Source organism: Haliotis rufescens, unplaced genomic scaffold, assembly GCF_023055435.1.
Source record: "Haliotis rufescens isolate VD_foot unplaced genomic scaffold, xgHalRufe1.0.p SCAF_20, whole genome shotgun sequence".
NCBI classification, from domain to species: domain Eukaryota; kingdom Metazoa; phylum Mollusca; class Gastropoda; order Lepetellida; family Haliotidae; genus Haliotis; species Haliotis rufescens.
The window spans coordinates 12,912,097-12,930,124 of record NW_025963891.1 but is presented as its reverse complement, the minus strand read 5'-3'; the positions used below and the strand labels follow the sequence as shown (position 1 = coordinate 12,930,124).

Genomic DNA, 18,028 nt, shown 5'->3' with positions numbered 1-18,028 from the left:
ACACCTGCAAGTCCAGACAGACACCACCCAACACGATGTCTTTGCTCTTTGCGACTGCATCAAAGGCCGACACGAGCCAGCGCGCACATATTGTTTTAGCTGAAGTACTCTACTCAGCGCTAATAAATGTGCTATTTGGTGTGTGATTGGATTAATGTAAGGTTGGATTAGAGTGAGGATTCTCCTGTAAACCTGACAGAGGACATTTTGTTTAGATATAAATCCACTGATGCTTGAGAGGAGGGGGTGTCGCAGTTTTGGCTAGGGTCCAGCGGTCACATTCTTTTGGAGACGCATTAATTTCACGTTTTACAGTATGTGTTTACTTTCCCGAAGTCGGCTGAGTGTGACATGTTTGTTTCAGCCTGGCAATGATGGCTTCTTCAACTGTCTGGACATCTGGAACACCTTCCTGGACTACCTGCTGACAAAACTACAGGAGAGGACGGCAGATGGCCTCAACACAGTCAGCAGGTATGCTTAGGAGTCTCCCCAGACACGTGTACAGTAATTAGGAGATGTACGGCACTGTGTTTAGCATGTAATGTAATGTTCCCTGAACTATGGGTTCTAGTATTCTCAGCTACTAATCATGATAATAGTCCATATATTACCATGAGTAATCTTAAAATCTACTTAAGCTGATGTTAGATCTCATTTGCACTAATCTTGATAACTACTGGGGTATATATTAATTCTTTCTTTTTATTGTTACCAATAACCAAGTTTACAATAACACCTGTAGTTGAACAAGAGTGAGTGAGTGAGTATGGTTTTACGCCGCTTTTAGCAATATTCCAGCGATATCAGTGCGGGGGACACCAGAAATGGGCTTCACACATTGTACCCATGTCGGGAATCGAACCCGGGTCTTCAGCGTGACGAGCGAACGCTTTAACCACTAGGCTACCCAACCGCCCCTAGTTGAACAAGAAGTGTTGTAACATTGCGAGAGTGCCTCCAGCGGTGTTCCTCATTATCTCCCTTTTGTCTGACAGATACCAGGAGGCGCTGCTGTCACTCGTGTCCCACATCCTGCAGAAGTTCCAGTTCCGCTTCAACCAGTCTCAGCTGGAGGAGCTGGATGACGACACGCTGGATGATGATGTGAGTAAATACTGTGCTCTCCATCCAGGAAGTACATCACTTCAGGCTACCATCCCACTGACATGATCATGGATAGAGAACAGATATACTGTTCAAGCAGCACTGGTCACGGCATAGCAGCTTCGCGTGGAATGAAAGCGATAGGTCCTACATGTAGAGTTCTCACAAACCACGACTCATGATCAGGTCGAATTATCAAACTCGTGATCTTTGGATTCTGGGATGCAACTCTGCACAGCGAATTCTGGTGCCATAGACCCACGTGGCCAACATGTGGGTCATGTCAAATGTTGGTGTAATGGTGGTGACATGGAATGATTACATGATGATAGCCTCATCTGCTAGAGGTTGGAGGGAATATGTGTCCATTCATAATGCCCTGATGTTGTGGATTGTTCCTCATACCTTCCAACAATGGTTTGTCTGGTCCAGACTTGAATTCCCATGGAGATTTGGGGTAGAATAGGTCTTCAGCAACCCATGCTTGCAGTAACAGGCGACAAAGCTTGTCTTAAGAGGCAACTAACGGGATTGAGGGGTCAGACTCGCTGACTTGGTTGAAACATCATCATATCCCAATTGCGTAGATCGATGCTCTTGATGTCAATCACTGGATTGTCTGGTCCAGACTCGATTATTTTACAGACCGCTGTCATATAGCTGGAATATTGCTGAGTGCGGCTTTAACAACAAACAGACAAAAAAAACTTACAAATGGTGATATTATTGAAGTAATGGTGACAGTGTTGTTAAGTAACAGTCCCTCCCTTGACAAATAAACATATCCTTGCAAATACTTTAGGCAGTAGGAAGTTGTTAAATGCATTGATGAAGGATAACCATGAAACATGAGAATGACAAGTCTTGTGTGTCCTCGTCATTTCAGTCGGAGACAGAGTGGCAGCACTTCCTTCGTCAGTGTCTGGAAGTAATAGCCAAAGTTGCTGAACTCCTCACAGCGGAGACGTTCCAGCTTATAGTGAGTTCATGTTTCTCTGATTCAATATTAAATAACAGAAATATAGCAACTTATGTCCATACATGCTCAGATAACATAGATAACACTTTGTAGTCTTATGTTCTTGTCTTTATTTGATTTGGACATATTATTGTTTCAAGAGAAACTGTGAGATCAAGATGGCCTTTATCATGTTTATATGAAGTAGCTGCAATATTGACGGAAATTCTCATTTACACTCTCAGGGGTTTATACCATGCACGGACCATTGATATTGGTTTGTTATAACTGTAGTTTGTTATAAGCATATATACAGCGTATGTACAGCAAATATACAGCAAATGGCCGGGACAAAAAAATATGTTCGTTTTATCCGTCAGTTCATTATAAGCGTGCTCGTTATGAACGTAGTTTACTGTATATGTATGTTTAGTCTTTTTAATTAGAGTGTATGTAAGTCTCTCAATGCTAAGAAATAGTTCAGTCATTCAGTTAACAGATTGTGATTCTGTTGCATACTTTGAAGAGACGTATACGTGTGGGTGTTCATTTACAACTTTCAGTGGGAGCCTTTCAAGGATTATATGAATGTGTACATGGGGCTGGAGACATGTGTGATTAACGGCATGCAGGGGCGTCGGCTCAACATCACCGGCGAGAACGAGTGTCGGAGACTTCACTGCACACTGAGAGATCTGTCATCCCTTCTGCAGGCACTTGGGAGATTGGCAGATCATTTTATTGGGGAGAAGTTTGCCGAGAGATACACCATTGCACAAGTTCTGGTTGACAAGTAAACATTTCCTTCTTGGTTTTCACCTTTACAAACTCTTGATCATGTGGAGGGCGGTCGGGTAGCCTAGTGGTTAAAGTGTTCGCTCGTCACGCCGAAGACCCGGGTTCGATCCCCGACATGGGTACAATGTGTGAAGCCCATTTCTTGTGACCCCCGCTGTGATATCGCTGGAATATTGCTAAAAGCGGCGTAAAACCCACTCACTCACTCACTTGATCATGTGGTACTGAAGCAGTGGTATGTAGTTTCTGTGATTGCTCAAGTTCATTGATAATTATTGATACATATTTTCTTGTCATGTACACTCCTTGTTTTAAAGAACCCGTGAAGATACGGGGTAGAAAAGGTCTTCAGCAACCCATGCTTGCCGTAAAAGGCAACTCTGCTTGTCGTAAGACGTGACTAACAGGATCAGGTGGTCAGACTCGCTGACAGGTTGATCTATGCCATCGATCCCAATTGCGTGGATCGATGCTTATGATATTAATCACTGGATTGTCTGGTCCAGACTCAATTATTTACAGACTGCCGTCATACAGCTGGAATATTGCTGAGTGTGGGGTTAAACAACAAACCAAATCTATCTTTGTTTTAAAAAAATGCAGCCGTGTAGAGGAGGATGTACATAATACAGGCAGTCAATGAGTTATCACGGTTATGCTTTTTTCCGGCTTATTTTTCACGCCAATTGATATCACACACGGTAATCTAAATCTCTGCATGCAATGCCTAGCATACAGTAAAAACAATTCACTGATGTTTTATCTTCACATTTTGTTGACTTAGGTTGTCTCCTGTTCATTCACCTGAAGTGATACGATGTAGTTTTTGACGGCCCACTATTCCATAGCAATTTTTCTTGAAACTTGTACCCAAGAATGGAGGTTGCACATTACTTGGGTCATACTATACATATAAATATATGGTATCGTGGTATTTTGGGGCAAAGGCTAGTTATTGTTATTTTGGATGTCGTTACAGATTACACTGGAAATCAACACCTATTTATGACAATGTGAAATGATAATACTTACATTGCTCTCTAGATACTTTAAGGGCGGTTGGGAAGCCTAGTGGTTAAAGCGTTCGCTCGTAGGGCGAAGACTAGGGTTTCATTCCAAACATGGGTACAATGTGTGAAGCCCATTTCTGGTGTCCCCCGCCATGATATTGCTGGAATATTGTTAAAAGTGGCGTAAAACCATACTCACTCACTCTAGGTACTTTTAGATCAAGTTGTTGGTTCAGCAAATCTAATCTGCACAGACCTTTTTCCTGTTTTCAGACTGGTGGAGACAGTGACGTATGGAAGTAAACACAAGCTCTTTGAAGTGACGTCGGTAGCTCAGTCTGTGCTTCAGCCGGACTTCATTCAAGTGTCAGTATTACACGGAAAAACTTGCTCACGAATAGCTGATATAGAGGTCATACCTTGTTATTGAAAACTGATGAAAGCGTATGTATCATGACATGTAACAGTGTGGGTATCAAGAACATGATATTTATGATGTGGTGTTTGTTCAGACTGTATTGTGTAAGGTTGATATCAAATTTACTGTGTTTTACCTTATCCTGACTCACGCTATTGCTGATCTCAACTCATTTCTGAAAGGTAGTGGAAACTTCCTGAACTCTGTTTCCGGAGAACAGAAAAAACAACTCACCGAATCCACCTTTAGTCTGCGCTATCACACTGGAAACATGCGACAAGCCAGTATACTTGTCACTCTCTTATTTTTGCATTGGTTGGGGAAAAATTTCCTGAGCTTTGTAATCCATGCCATCCTATCAAAAATTAACTTTTTTTCATAAAATTATTTATTCTTCTATCATTCTTTATTCATGATATCTCAGAATTAAGATCGAGATCCCCATCTGTTCATCCTGCATCCCTCAACACTGCACAACAGACAAGAGGAGTAGTTTCTGCGAAGAAGAATTTGCACAGTACCTGTTCATAGTACAGAGAAAGAAGATGGACTGTAAGGAGAGGGAGTCATCTCGTTCTGCATCATCCTCATCAGAGACACTGTAACCGCCTCCGTAGTCTAGTGGTAGAGCGTCCGCCCGGAGAGCGGAAGGTCCGGGGTTCGATCCCCGGCCGCGTCATACCAAAAGACGTTAAAAGATGGTACTTGTTGTTACCCTGTCCGGCGCTCGGCATTAAGGGGCTAAAACAAGGACTGGTCGGCTCAGAGTCAGTATACTGTGTCTGAGTGGGGTATTCATGTAAAACTGCGGCATGGTATCTCAGTGAGCTAGCACTATAAATCGGCATCAGTCCAGACTAGTACAAGCAGCCACACAAACACACACACATACATGCACGTCGCTATATAAGTGCAATAATCTTGGACGCAGCGTTAACCCCATTTCACCTCACCTCAGAGACACTAACTACACTTTCATGAGAGCAAGATAGGGAGCCTACTTCAGAGAGGAAGTTCTTTTTGAGCCTCCCTCTCCACTGATCCAACCAGTCAGCCCGACAGTTTCTTCCCCTGGCATCAGAAGTGTTCCACTAGATTGAAGAAGAAATCTTCTGCTGTTTCTTCTGATCCCAAGAAGAAGCTTCAATCCCTGGCGAAGAAGACTTCTTCTTCTGTCTCATCGAGTAAGAGGGAACACATCTATGCTAATGTGATCACCACCACGAAGCCGATTGCTGCCTCATCCATGAAGGGGTTCGTGGAAGGGTCTGGGAAGTCGGCACATAGACGACCACCTCCGCGCAGTCTCCAACAGTGGTTACACCACTATCTCCGCAGCCGCAGCCGCAGCCGCAGCCGCAGCTGCACATGTTGGACTTGTCCTCCCGCAGCTGCAGACCTTCATGGAGGCTTCGGCCTTCATGCAGCCTCAGAGGTTCATGCAGCAACTGCTCCATTCTGACGATCATGGCAGGTTGTTTCTGGAGATCAGACAACCTCTTCCCTACTCTCAGAGACTTCTCCACACAAAATGTTGCTGGAATTCACTAATTTGGACAATAAGTGGTCACGCAACAACTTACAGTACCTACTAGAAGATAGACCTCCCTACAGAATACTTCCCTGTTATCATTCAGACCTACTGACGTAAGGTTATTGTCCCTTAACCAATGACCGAGAGTCCATGTTCCCGTTTTACTGCATAGTTCAGAGCTTGAGTGAAAATGATTGAGTTGAGTTCATGACTTTCGTTTTAGAGGGGGTTATTAGAATAGATCTCGACCTGAACCATGCACACAGGTGGAACCCACCACTTTCCGTTGGATTCAAGCAATAGTATAAGTCAGGGTAAGGTAAAATATGTATATTTTAAAGTAAAAATATCATTTATACTTATCCTGACTCAAAGGCTATAGTTCCCACCCAGCCGTCCCCTCTTTCTGTGTTTCGGACGTTAGGTAAGGGAAAAGAGAGAGTGACAATATACTGGCTTGATCACGTGTTTCTGGTATGCATGCACAGACCTGGGGTGCATTCGGGTGAGCTGCTTTTTTTGGGGGGGGGGAACACAGTTTGGAAGTGTGCTGAGATAAGCAATAGTACGGGTCAGGATAAGTATAACTGATATTTTTATTCTGAGAAATACATTTGTTTTCCCTCCTTTCAGTCATGCTCAGGCTATGGCAGCCACCAAGGCCTATGCTCATTGGTTAGCTCAACTGTACGGAGTGTCTCAACGAACCAATCAGGAGAAAGAGAAGCTCTACAACCTCATCGTCAAGCTTATTGATGCAGTTGCACCACTAATAAATAAGGAGGTTTGCAAAATTTCTAAATATCAAATTTTCAGATAGATTTGAAATACTTATAGCTCAAGTGGCCCTTTTCCTGCCTGGTGTCAGATGTTGGTTGTTGGTTGGTTTGTTGTTTAACGCCACACTCAGCCATATTCCAGCTATATGACGACGGTCTGTAAATAATCAAGTCTGGACCAGACAATCCAGTGATTAGTATCATGAGCATCGATCACATGACTGGTGCCCATGTTACTAAATAATAAAGGGTCATTGTTTGAAGCTTTTGTGTCAGTTTGACTGTGGCCACTAGTGAATTTTATTATGTAAAGCCTATTGACATTAGGAGATATCCTTTCAGGATCTACTACTAAGTAGCCCTTGGGAATCTGTTTATCACATGTGATGAAAGGTCAAAGGTTAAGGTAGTGAGATGGAAAATTCTTTATGAATAAATTTGTGGTTACACTTTCACAAAAGGTTTTTTAAATGTTATCACTAAATATAGTATATGCCTTCTCTAGGATGGGGCCCTACTTTCAAAAGGTTACGTCAAGTTAAGTCAGTATTTAGGGTTTTGTCAAACATGGTTAATTATTGTCAGTAGTTTCATAGGCATGGTTACCTCCACAGACAAACTTTGTTTGCATGATATTTTGAAATCCTACTTCAACAAGTGGTTGGATGGTTGTGGCATCTGTATCAAGGTCAAGGCTGTCTATGAGGTTATGTCTATGAAAGTTAGTTGTATCACAGCTAGCCTGAATCAGTTGTTAAATCCATCCTGGAGGTAGAATTTCAAACTTTCAAGGGGACTTCCTTGTATGTTAGCACTGGTCAGGCCATTTAATGTTTCAAATTCAGCTGCATATCCCAGTTGTATCTTTTGGTGCCAGTTACTTTTGCATCTGTTCTTGTACATGAATGGGGGCGGTGGGGTAGCCTAGTGGTTAAGCCTTCGCTCATCACGCTGAAGACCCGGATTTCCAAAATGGGCACTATGTGTGAAGCTATTTCTGGTGTCCCCTGATGTGATGTGATGGTTAGCTGGAATATTGCTAAAGGTGGCGTAAAACCATACTCACTCACTCATTGTACAATCATAAGACGGTCATCTTGCATTTTAAGAAATTGGCTTAAGTTTGGTCAAGGTCTTGAAGTCATCATGGTCCTGTCCCTGGAAGTGCATAGTGGTATGTATGGCCACTGAAGGCCATGTTCCTGGAAGTGTACAGTGGTATGTATGGCCACTGAAGGTCATGTTCCTGGAAGTGCACAGTGGTATGTATGGCCACTGAAGGTCATGTTCCTGAAAGTGCACAGTGGTATGTATGGCCACTGAAGGCCACTGAAGGCCATGTTCCTGGAAGTGTACAGTGGTATGTATGGCCACTGAAGGCCATGTTCCTGGAAGTGCACAGTGGTATGTATGGCCACTGAAGGCCATGTTCCTGGAAGTGTACAGTGGTATGTATGGCCACTGAAGGCCATGTTCCTGGAAGTGCACAGTGGTATGTATGGCCACTGAAGGCCATGTTCCTGAAAGTGCACAGTGGTATGTATGGCCACTGAAGGCCACTGAAGGCCATGTTCCTGGAAGTGCATAGGGGTATGTATGGCCACTGAAGGCCATGTTCCTGGAAGTGCACAGTGGTATGCATGGCCACTGAAGGCCATGTTCCTGAAAGTGCACAGTGGTATGTATGGCCACTGAAGGCCATGTTCCTGAAAGTGCACAGTGGTATCTATGGCCACTGAAGGCCATGTTCCTGGAAGTGCACAGTGGTATGTATGGCCACTGAAGGCCATGTTCCTGAAAGTGCACAGTGATATGTATGGCCACTGAAGGCCATGTTCCTGAAAGTTCACAGTGGAATGTATGGCCACTGAAGGCCATGTTCCTGGAAGTGCACAGTGGTATGTATGGCCACTAAAGGCCATGTTCCTGGAAGTGTACAGTGGTATGTATGGCCACTGAAGGCCATGTTCCTGGAAGTGCACAGTGGTATGTATGGCCACTAAAGGCCATGTTCCTGGAAGTGTACAGTGGTATGTATGGCCACTGAAGGCCATGTTCCTGGAAGTGCACAGTGGTATGTATGGCCACTGAAGGCCATGTTCCTGGAAGTGCACAGAGGTATGTATGGCCACTGAAGGCCATGTTCCTGAAAGTTTACAGTGGAATGTATGGCCACTGAAGGCCATGTTCCTGTAAGCGCATAGTGGTATGTATGGCCACTGAAAGCCATGTTCCTGGAAGTGCATTGTGGTATGTTTGGCCACTGAAGAAATGGCAGTCAAGGAGCCTCTTCCTTGAAAAGACCTCTAGTTACTTATTCAATATGAATAGATGCTGAAATTCCAAATTTGATTGAAGTTTTGTATTTATGATTGACTCGGATCCTGGTTTAGGTTCCAGAGAGAGTGGCTCACTCTGCAGCCCACCTGTTTCTGTCCATGGCCACCACAGTGAGACCCTCTTTCCTCATCCAGCTCCCCAGCATGCAGACCCTGTACAACATGGCCAGTCGAGGAGTCTTCACGTCACTCAAGCAGGAGGTACGTTGCCCTTACCCTGTCACATGTACAACATGGCCGGTCAAGGAGCCTTCACGTCACTCATGTCATGTTAATTACTAATATCTTTGCTACTTGATATGATCGATATTATGGATCAGGGATGCACCAGGCGCGAAATCCTGCATCCTGTACATATAAAAACTTAAAACTGCATGTAAAACTACTGCCTCCAGAAAATGTGTTCATGTTTAGGAATGAATGCTGCTACTAAATATTTTCTCTATGTTATTGAAAACATACCACATCATCGAATACTTCATCATCTAGCACTGGCTCTTGCAGATGTGTTTCTTTTAGGGAACTCCATATCTATTTTGTTCAAACAATAAAGTAGCGTCAAATATTACTGCTTATGAGAAGACCGTCTCCATGTCCTAGTGGTAGAGTGTCTGCCCGGAGAGCGGAAGGTCCGGGGTTCAACCAAAAAACGTTAAAAGATGTTACTTGTTGTTACCCTGCCTGGTGCTCGGTATTAAGGGGCTTGAACAAGGACTGGTCGGCTCGGAGTCAGTATACTGTGTCTGAGTTGGGTATTCAAGTTAAATTGCACTATAAATCGGCATCAGTCCGGACTAGTACATGCAGACAGACAGACACGCACACGCACACGCACACACACACACACACACGGCGATATAAGTGCAATAATCTTTGACGCACCATTAAAACCCGATTTCACCTCACCGCTTATGAGAAATCTCATGCTTACTATTGTTGGTTTTGAAACTACCAACAGTCTGCTGTTACACTGGTGAAATTCAAACTATTTCAATGTCACCCCGGTCGTATTTGGATATATATTATAAGAACGAAGGAAAGCATGTCTGTGGCTTGCAGCAGTGGTGTTGTGTGTGTTGACAGATCCAGCTGCTGATGTGCCGGTCGTTGTCCCACTATCTGTTGCTGCCCTGGCCGGGATTACCAGAACTGGAGCAGGACTGGGCAAACAGAGCTTCACATCATCAGAGTTTTATACAGTCGCTCACCGCACGCTATATTCAGGTCAAAACAATGGCGGACCTAGCCGACAATAAAGTTCTACAGCAAGAACGTAAGTCCCTTGACTTCCACCTCTCGTCTATTCACCCTCGCGGAATGAATCTGCTCATTGTTAAACTTATTAAAGGGCAAGTAAAGTGAAAAAAAATGATTGCAAATTGTTTTGTGAATATCAATTTCCCAAAATACATTAAGTCAATTTCTGAGAGAGAGAACACTTCCTAATATTCGTAGAAAGTATTTAAATGTCCAAGTGAAAGTACTGAAATCACATGCTCTGTAATTGGCTCCCAAAACAAACCTATTTGGGCCGGTGCAGCGGTGACAACTGTTTTTGTTGGCTGATAGGTTTGCAGCATTTATCTTATGATTCTCAGGCGTTATACATGTACTGTTTCCATTATTGCCATTATTCCTACAAATATAACAACTTTGCATACATTGGTGAATATGCATCTTTCCGAAGCAAAGGGAGTTAACTGACTGTAAAGTCCAGTTTCTACCACTTTTTTGACATTTTTGGGCTCGATCGTAGCGCCACCCAAGGCTATGGCGAGTTATGTCCCTTCTATGTCCCTCCCTCCTATTGACCAATCAGATTCCGCCTCTCATATTACTTGCATTTGCTTCAAATTAAATGGTGTCGCCCTGTGAAGATGATCTGATCGATAATTAAGATCTATACTGTAATAAAACAGGTCTTACTTTGCAAAGTGTGTCAAATCACGTGAGCACCATGATTAAAAACATGAAAAGATTTGGAAAATATCTCTTAACTGTACACATGCTTTACAAATCCTGCAATCGACCAAAATGTGCGCGTCAGTTGACGAACTGAATGTCGATTTCACTATGCGATATTGATTGGACTATGCATAGACTCAAAAGCCAAAATATAACTCCATAACTCCAGCCTAGTTAGGCAGGGTAACCATGACTACCTTCCTCCCTTCCAGTCAAGCCTGTCATCAGGGCAACGTTACAGATCATGCAGGACTTGATCGAATCTTTAGCTGGAGAGGTGGTGAAATCCAAACAGATCTGCTACCAGTCGCTCCAGGAGTCTATACAGATGACACTTACTATCTTCCCCATATATATACAACAGACAGGTCAGTGGCTTTGAAATAATCTTTATTCATTGTTACCCCATAGTATTCCGAGGCAGAATAGGTCCCCAGCAACCCCTGCTTCTCTTCATGTGGGAATACCTAGGGAGGCTATGTCCCCAGCACCCCATGTTAGTCTCCCTGTGGGGATGACTGGACAGAATAGGTCCCCAGCACATCCTGCTGGTCTCCCTGTGGAGATTCCTGGACAGAATAGGTCCCCAGCACATCCTGCTGGTCTCCCTGTAGAGATTCCTGGACAGAATAGGTCCCCAGCACATCCTGCTGGTCTCCCTGTGGAGATTCCTGGACAGAATAGGTCCCCAGCACATCCTGCTGGTCTCCCTGTGGAGATTCCTGGACAGAATACGTCCCCAGCACATCCTGCTGGTCTCCCTGTAGAGATTCCTGGACAGAATAGGTCCCCAGCACATCCTGCTGGTCTCCCTGTGGAGATTCCTGGACAGAATAGGTCCCCAGCACATCCTGCCAGTCTCCCTGTGGAGATTCCTGGACAGAATAGGTCCCCAGCACATCCTGCTGGTCTCCCTGTGGAGATTCCTGGACAGAATAGGTCCCCAGCACATCCTGCTGGTCTACCTGTGGAGATTCCTGGACAGAATAGGTCCCCAGCACATCCTGCCAGTCTCCCTGTGGAGATTCCTGGACAGAATAGGTCCCCAGCACATCCTGCTGGTCTCCCTGTGGAGATTCCTGGACAGAATACGTCCCCAGCACCTTTAGCTTCTCTCCCTGTGGGCATTCTGACGTGGAAAAGGTCCCTGGTACCCCATGTATTTGTTTTGAGACTTGACTAGGGGTTACAATGCGTCACCAGGTGGTTGTACTATTGTACTCTTGACCAAGATTTTGTTGTACTTCATTGTATTCGTGAAGATCTGGGTTAGAATTGGTTTTCAGCAACCAATGCTTGTCATAAGTGGCGACTAACAGGATTGGGTGTTCAGGCTCCCTGACTTGGTTGATGCATGTCATCGTATCCCAATAGCGTGGAACGATGCTCTTGACATCAATCACTGGATTGTCTGGTCCAGACACAATTATTTACAGACCGCCGTCATATACCTGGACTATTGCTGAGTGCAGCGTTAAACAACAAACAAACAAACATCATCCATGGTCATGTGTTTACCCTGTCTGTTTTTTCTTGCAGATGTAGTCGATGACATTATGAGTTTCTTCCTAGCACTTTTTCAAGGTTTACGGGTTCAAATGGGAGTCCCTTTCACAGAACAAGCAATAAGGACCTTCATGAACCTTTTCTCCAGGTAGTCAACTCCCTTCATCACAGTGATATATTAACCATAGGGCACCTAGCTCCTTGCACATGACAAGCAATAAGGGCCTTCATGAACCTTTTCTCCAGGTAGTCAGCTCCCTTCATCATAATGATATATTAACCATAGGGCACCTAGCTCCTTGCACAGAACAAGCAATAAGGGCCTTCATGAACCTTTTCTCCAGGTAGTCAACTCCCTTCATCACAGTGATATATTAACCATAGGGCACCTAGCTCCTTGCACATGACAAGCAATAAGGGCCTTCATGAACCTTTTCTCCAGGTAGTCAACTCCCTTTATCACAGTGATATATTAACCATAGGGCACCTAGCTCCTTGCACATGACAAGCAATGAGAGCCTTCATGAACCTTTTCTCCATGTAGTCAGCTCCCTTCATCACAGTGATATATTAACCATAGGGCACCTAGCTCCTTGCACATGACAAGCAATAAGGGCCTTCATGAATCTTTTCTCCAGGTAGTCAGCTCCCTTCATCATAATGATATATTAACCATAGGGCACCTAGCTCCTTGCACAGAACAAGCAATAAGGACCTTCATGAACCTTTTCTCCATGTAGTCAGCTCCCTTTATCATAGTGATATATTAACCATAGGGCACCTAGCTCCTTACACATGACAAGCTGGGGTAATAAACGTCACATAATACAGGACCCGTGAAGATTCCGGGTAGAATAGGTCTTCAGCAACCCATGCTTGCCATAAAAGGTGACTATGCTTGTCATAAAAGGCGACTAATGGGATCGGGTGGTCAGGCTCGCTGACTTGGTTAATGCATGTCATCGTATCCCAATTGCGTGGATCGATGCTCATGATGTCAATCACTGGATTGTCTGGTCCAGACTCAATTATTTACAGACCGCCGTCATATAGCTGGAATAATGCTGAGTGTGGCATTAAACAACAAACCAACCAACCACATAATACAGTGGGGCCCTGGTGTGGCTGTATTGGTCAGAAACTTTAGTATCAATATATCAAAGTGCTAGTGATCCGTAGGTAAATGTACATAGGGAGATATTCAATTCAAACCAAAATGATCGAATCCAATCCATAAATGGGGAGTGGAAGCAAACATGTCCGTTCACTACGGGCGATGAAGGAAACAGTGTCGGAGGGGGTGTTCGGTGATTGTTGTTGTTCACAATATTCTACACTGTTATATGATCGAAGCAAGAAGGAATATTGCCTAGTGTTGTGTCAGGATAAGTATATAAGGGGAATACTCTGATTCCCTATAAATGTAAATGTTTCTGTGGCAATTACGGTATTACTACTTAAGTATCGAGATTCATAAATTTGTATCGGTACAGCATTGACATTAAAATGTACTAATGCATCGATATCGTGATGTACGATGACATCCCTAGTCCCTGGCACAGATGTTGTGAGCAGTAGTCATGGTAATAGTTGATAGTTATTGGTTTTAGTCAATGTTTATAGGGTCTTCTCTTTATGAAGTGGTTAACTTGGCTAATCGGCTGACAAATGCCCTTTTCTAAAGTTATTGGGCTAAAAAAAATATAGTGTTTGTTGTCATACACCGCCCGCATCATCATTAAGTTTGCCACATGTTTCATTTTTATTTCCATTTTTAAAAAAACCTAAAAAATCCTTAAATATTCCAAGTCCAACAGTAGTCAAACACTGTATTCCAGTATTTTACTCATCAAGGAATACATTTATGTAGGGAGGCCATTTCCCAGGTTGATTGTACGCAACTGTTTATTTGTTTACATACTAGTTTAAACAACAACAAAAAACAAAAATACACCGCCCGCCTGCACTATATTTTCAAAACCCATTGCCTGAGGACCAATTCTTTTATTTTTTTTAGCCTTACAAAAGCAAAGCAAATGTTAACTGCGTAGTTCTGAGAGTTTCACATTTTAAGAAAATGTTTTTCGTCCTCATTTTTTATCGCTTAATTTCTACAGTGCAGATATGTCTATATTTCTTTGTAATGGTGTGTAATATATAAAAGTTACACTTAGCTGTGTTTTCAGTTGTAGTTGTATGTTTGTGCAGGGAACAACTTGCTGAGACAATAAGCCAAGAAAGCTCAACAGGATTCAGAGTCATAGAAAAGTAAGAGTCACGTGATACAAATGGGGATATGATTGTCCTCCAGCCAGATGGAACCGCCTCTGTGATGTAGTGGGTAGAACGTCTACCTGGAGAGCGGAAGGTCTGTTGTCTGATCACCTGGCTTTGTATCGCCAAAGGATCATGCTCAGGTAGCCTTGTAGTTAAAGTGTTCGCTCATCACGCTAATGACCCGTGTTCAATTCCCGACATGGGTACAATGTGTGAAGCCCATTCATTTATCGTACAATAAACAGCTGTGTGTTATTGTACGATAAACATCTCCCACTTGTCGTTTATTTCTTAATTAAACCCCATGTCACCTCACACTGAACCAGATGGTTGCAGGGATTTCACATTCAAACAGGAAAGTGTCATTTGTTCACAGTAGTGGTTGAAATGAATTGCATGAGGAGATTCTTGACTATAAGCAACACGTCTGCTCCTGTACTCTCCAGGAGAGCAGGAGGATAACAATGTCCGTACAGCATTGTGTCGTAGAATAGTACATGACACACTGGTGTTAATCTGAAGTGGGGGGCACGGGTGACCCAGTCGTCTAAGGCGCCGTGATTCGCTGTGCAGAGTTGCGTCCCCTGGGCACGCCAAAAACCTATGATTGTGGGTTCGAATCCCCGTTCGCCCTGATTATGTTTCTAGGTTTGTCAGCACCATACCCGTGCTCGTGGGTTTCACCGAAGTGGTAAATGTCTGAGGCCTGCATCACTTCGGGCTTTCCTCCCACATTAAGCTGACACGCCCGCGATATAACTGGAATAATGTTAAAAGCGGCGTTAAACCCAACTCACTCACTAATCTGAAGTGTTTTGATGTGAAGTGACTGCAGTGCTTGGACCTTCTTAAACAAGTATTATGTCAGCTGTTAACTCATGTTCATTTGTTTGTTTGCAGGTTTTTGAAAATCCTTCAGCTCATTGTCCAGGAACCCGGTTCTTCCTTCAAGTCCTTTCTCCCTCAAATACTCAGTATATGTCTGGAGCAGATCTACCCTATAATAGCACCGGTATGTTTCTCCCTCAAATGCTTGTGTATATCTGGAGCAGATCTACCCTATAATAGCACCAGTACGTTTCTCCCCCAAATACTCAGTATATGTCTGGAGCAGATCTACCCTACAATAGCACCGGTACGTTTCTCCCCCAAATACTCAATATAAGTCTGGAGAAGATCTACCCTCTAATAGCACCAGTACGTTTCTCCCTCAAATGCTTGTGTATATGTCTTGAGCAGATCTACCCTCTAATAGCAGCGATACATTCCTCCCTCAAATACTCAGTATATGTCTGGAGAAGATCTACCCTATAATAGCAGCGGTACATTCCTCCCTCAAATACTCAGTATATGTCTGGAGAAGATCTACCCTATAATAGCAGCGGTACATTCCTCCCTCAAATACTCAGTATATGTCTGGAGAAGATCTACCCTATAATAGCACAGGTATGTTTCTTCCTCAAATATTTATATATACGTTTCTTCCTCAAATACTTGTGTACTGTAAATCTAGAGAGTTTTCACCATAAAATTATTGCAAGTGGCTAACATTAGCCTTAACTGCATCAGGAAAGATTGGCTACACCCTGTTAAGATTATAAAAAATCAAAGCTACTATTGCACATGTTATTTTTATCCCCCAGTTTTTCAATGTAACGATCAGCTTGTCCATCCATCTGTCCTGTCAGTTTTCCAGAGCAGAACTCCTAATCCGTTGAATATTTCTTGATGAATCTTGCTTTAAAGATCAGTGTAGGGGCAAACTGGTGCCTTTTGATGATTTGGAATATTGAAAAATACTGAACAGCATTAACTGAAGGTATCCAATGGCAATGAACCAAAAAAGGGGAATGAGTTGCCAAACTCCATATCTGAATTGCACCAGATTGGGGGATATGTCATCTGATAAATCTTGTTTAAAGTAGGAAGCGGTTGTGATGAAACGGTAACCTAGTGTCAGTCAGTGATTTCTAAACTAGATGCATGTGTTGTTTCAGTTGACAGTATCTGCCTGGACTACTCAGTGTTATTTAGGCAAATTTGTACGAGAATCTGTACTTTACTAAGAAAGTGTTTCCCCAAATATGACATTTGTTACATGCGATGGCTGGTTTCATAATGTGTAGAAGTGAGTATGAGAAATATGCCTCCTTACATTTTTTGTTCGTTGTTGGTCTGCAAAAATAACTGTGTTATGAAACTATTGCAAGTGCGTCTCAACTGCAGTTTTCGCAGTACTTTCGTGCTTGCCAAACTTTCCAGATTTACAGTATATCTTAACGCTTTGTCAAGGTTTACGGGTTCAAATGGGAGTCCCATTCACAGAACCAGCAATAAGGGGAAAGTTTCTTCAGACACATGTAACAGTGTAACAAATGTAATAGTTGGAATTCTAGTACTTTTGGGGGTTGAGTCCCATCAAGAATTTGAACCCACACTTCCAGAGTGAGGCACCTAATCGCGAGCACACAAAGTCAGCCATCTAACCCACGCAGCCACCGGGGCTTCCACAAAATGAAAGTCTGACAGCTGGTAGTCTAGATCACTTACTTTGTGTACCCCTCTGACAAGTGTACAACAGTGTACATCAAACCTTTGCTGCAGACACATACAACAGTGTACAACAAACCTTTGCTGCAGACACATACAACAGTGTTAATCAAACCTTTGCTACAGACACATACAACAGTGTTAATCAAACCTTTGCTACAGACACAACAGTGTACAACAAACCTTTGCTACAGACATACAACAGTGTACAACAAACCTTTGCTGCAGACACATACAACAGTGTACAACAAACCTTTGCTACAGACATACAACAGTGTACAACAAACCTTTGCTACAGACACATACAACAGTGTACAACAAACCTTTGCTACAGACATACAACAGTGTACAACAAACCTTTGCTGCAGACACATACAACAGTGTACAACAAACCTTTGCTGCAGACACATACAACAGTGTACAACACACCTTTGCTGCAGACACATACAACAGTGTACAACAAACCTTTGCTGCAGACACATACAACAGTGTACAACAAACCTTTGCTGCAGACACATACAACAGTGTACAACACACCTTTGCTACAGACACATACAACAGTGTACAACAAACCTTTGCTACAGACACATACAACAGTGTTAATCAAACCTTTGCTACAGACACAACAGTGTACAACAAACCTTTGCTACAGACATACAACAGTGTACAACAAACCTTTGCTGCAGACACATACAACAGTGTACAACAAACCTTTGCTACAGACATACAACAGTGTACAACAAACCTTTGCTACAGACACATACAACAGTGTACAACAAACCTTTGC

The 18,028-nt window shown here is 43.2% G+C and overlaps 1 protein-coding gene across 1 annotated transcript in view; it reads left to right on the top strand.

Moving 5' to 3' along the window:
• The window catches only part of LOC124131795 (exportin-6-like), a 55,999-nt gene that overhangs the window by 22,500 nt on the left and 15,471 nt on the right, over positions 1–18,028 (top strand). The window contains exons 9-20 of the mRNA XM_046495266.2: positions 365–474; positions 999–1,107; positions 1,994–2,086; positions 2,629–2,858; positions 4,147–4,239; positions 6,459–6,609; positions 8,998–9,144; positions 10,027–10,216; positions 11,121–11,276; positions 12,448–12,562; positions 14,623–14,682; positions 15,592–15,703. Coding sequence (XP_046351222.2) covers positions 365–474; positions 999–1,107; positions 1,994–2,086; positions 2,629–2,858; positions 4,147–4,239; positions 6,459–6,609; positions 8,998–9,144; positions 10,027–10,216; positions 11,121–11,276; positions 12,448–12,562; positions 14,623–14,682; positions 15,592–15,703 — 1,566 coding nt within the window. The remainder of the gene's footprint in view (positions 1–364; positions 475–998; positions 1,108–1,993; positions 2,087–2,628; positions 2,859–4,146; positions 4,240–6,458; positions 6,610–8,997; positions 9,145–10,026; positions 10,217–11,120; positions 11,277–12,447; positions 12,563–14,622; positions 14,683–15,591; positions 15,704–18,028) is intronic.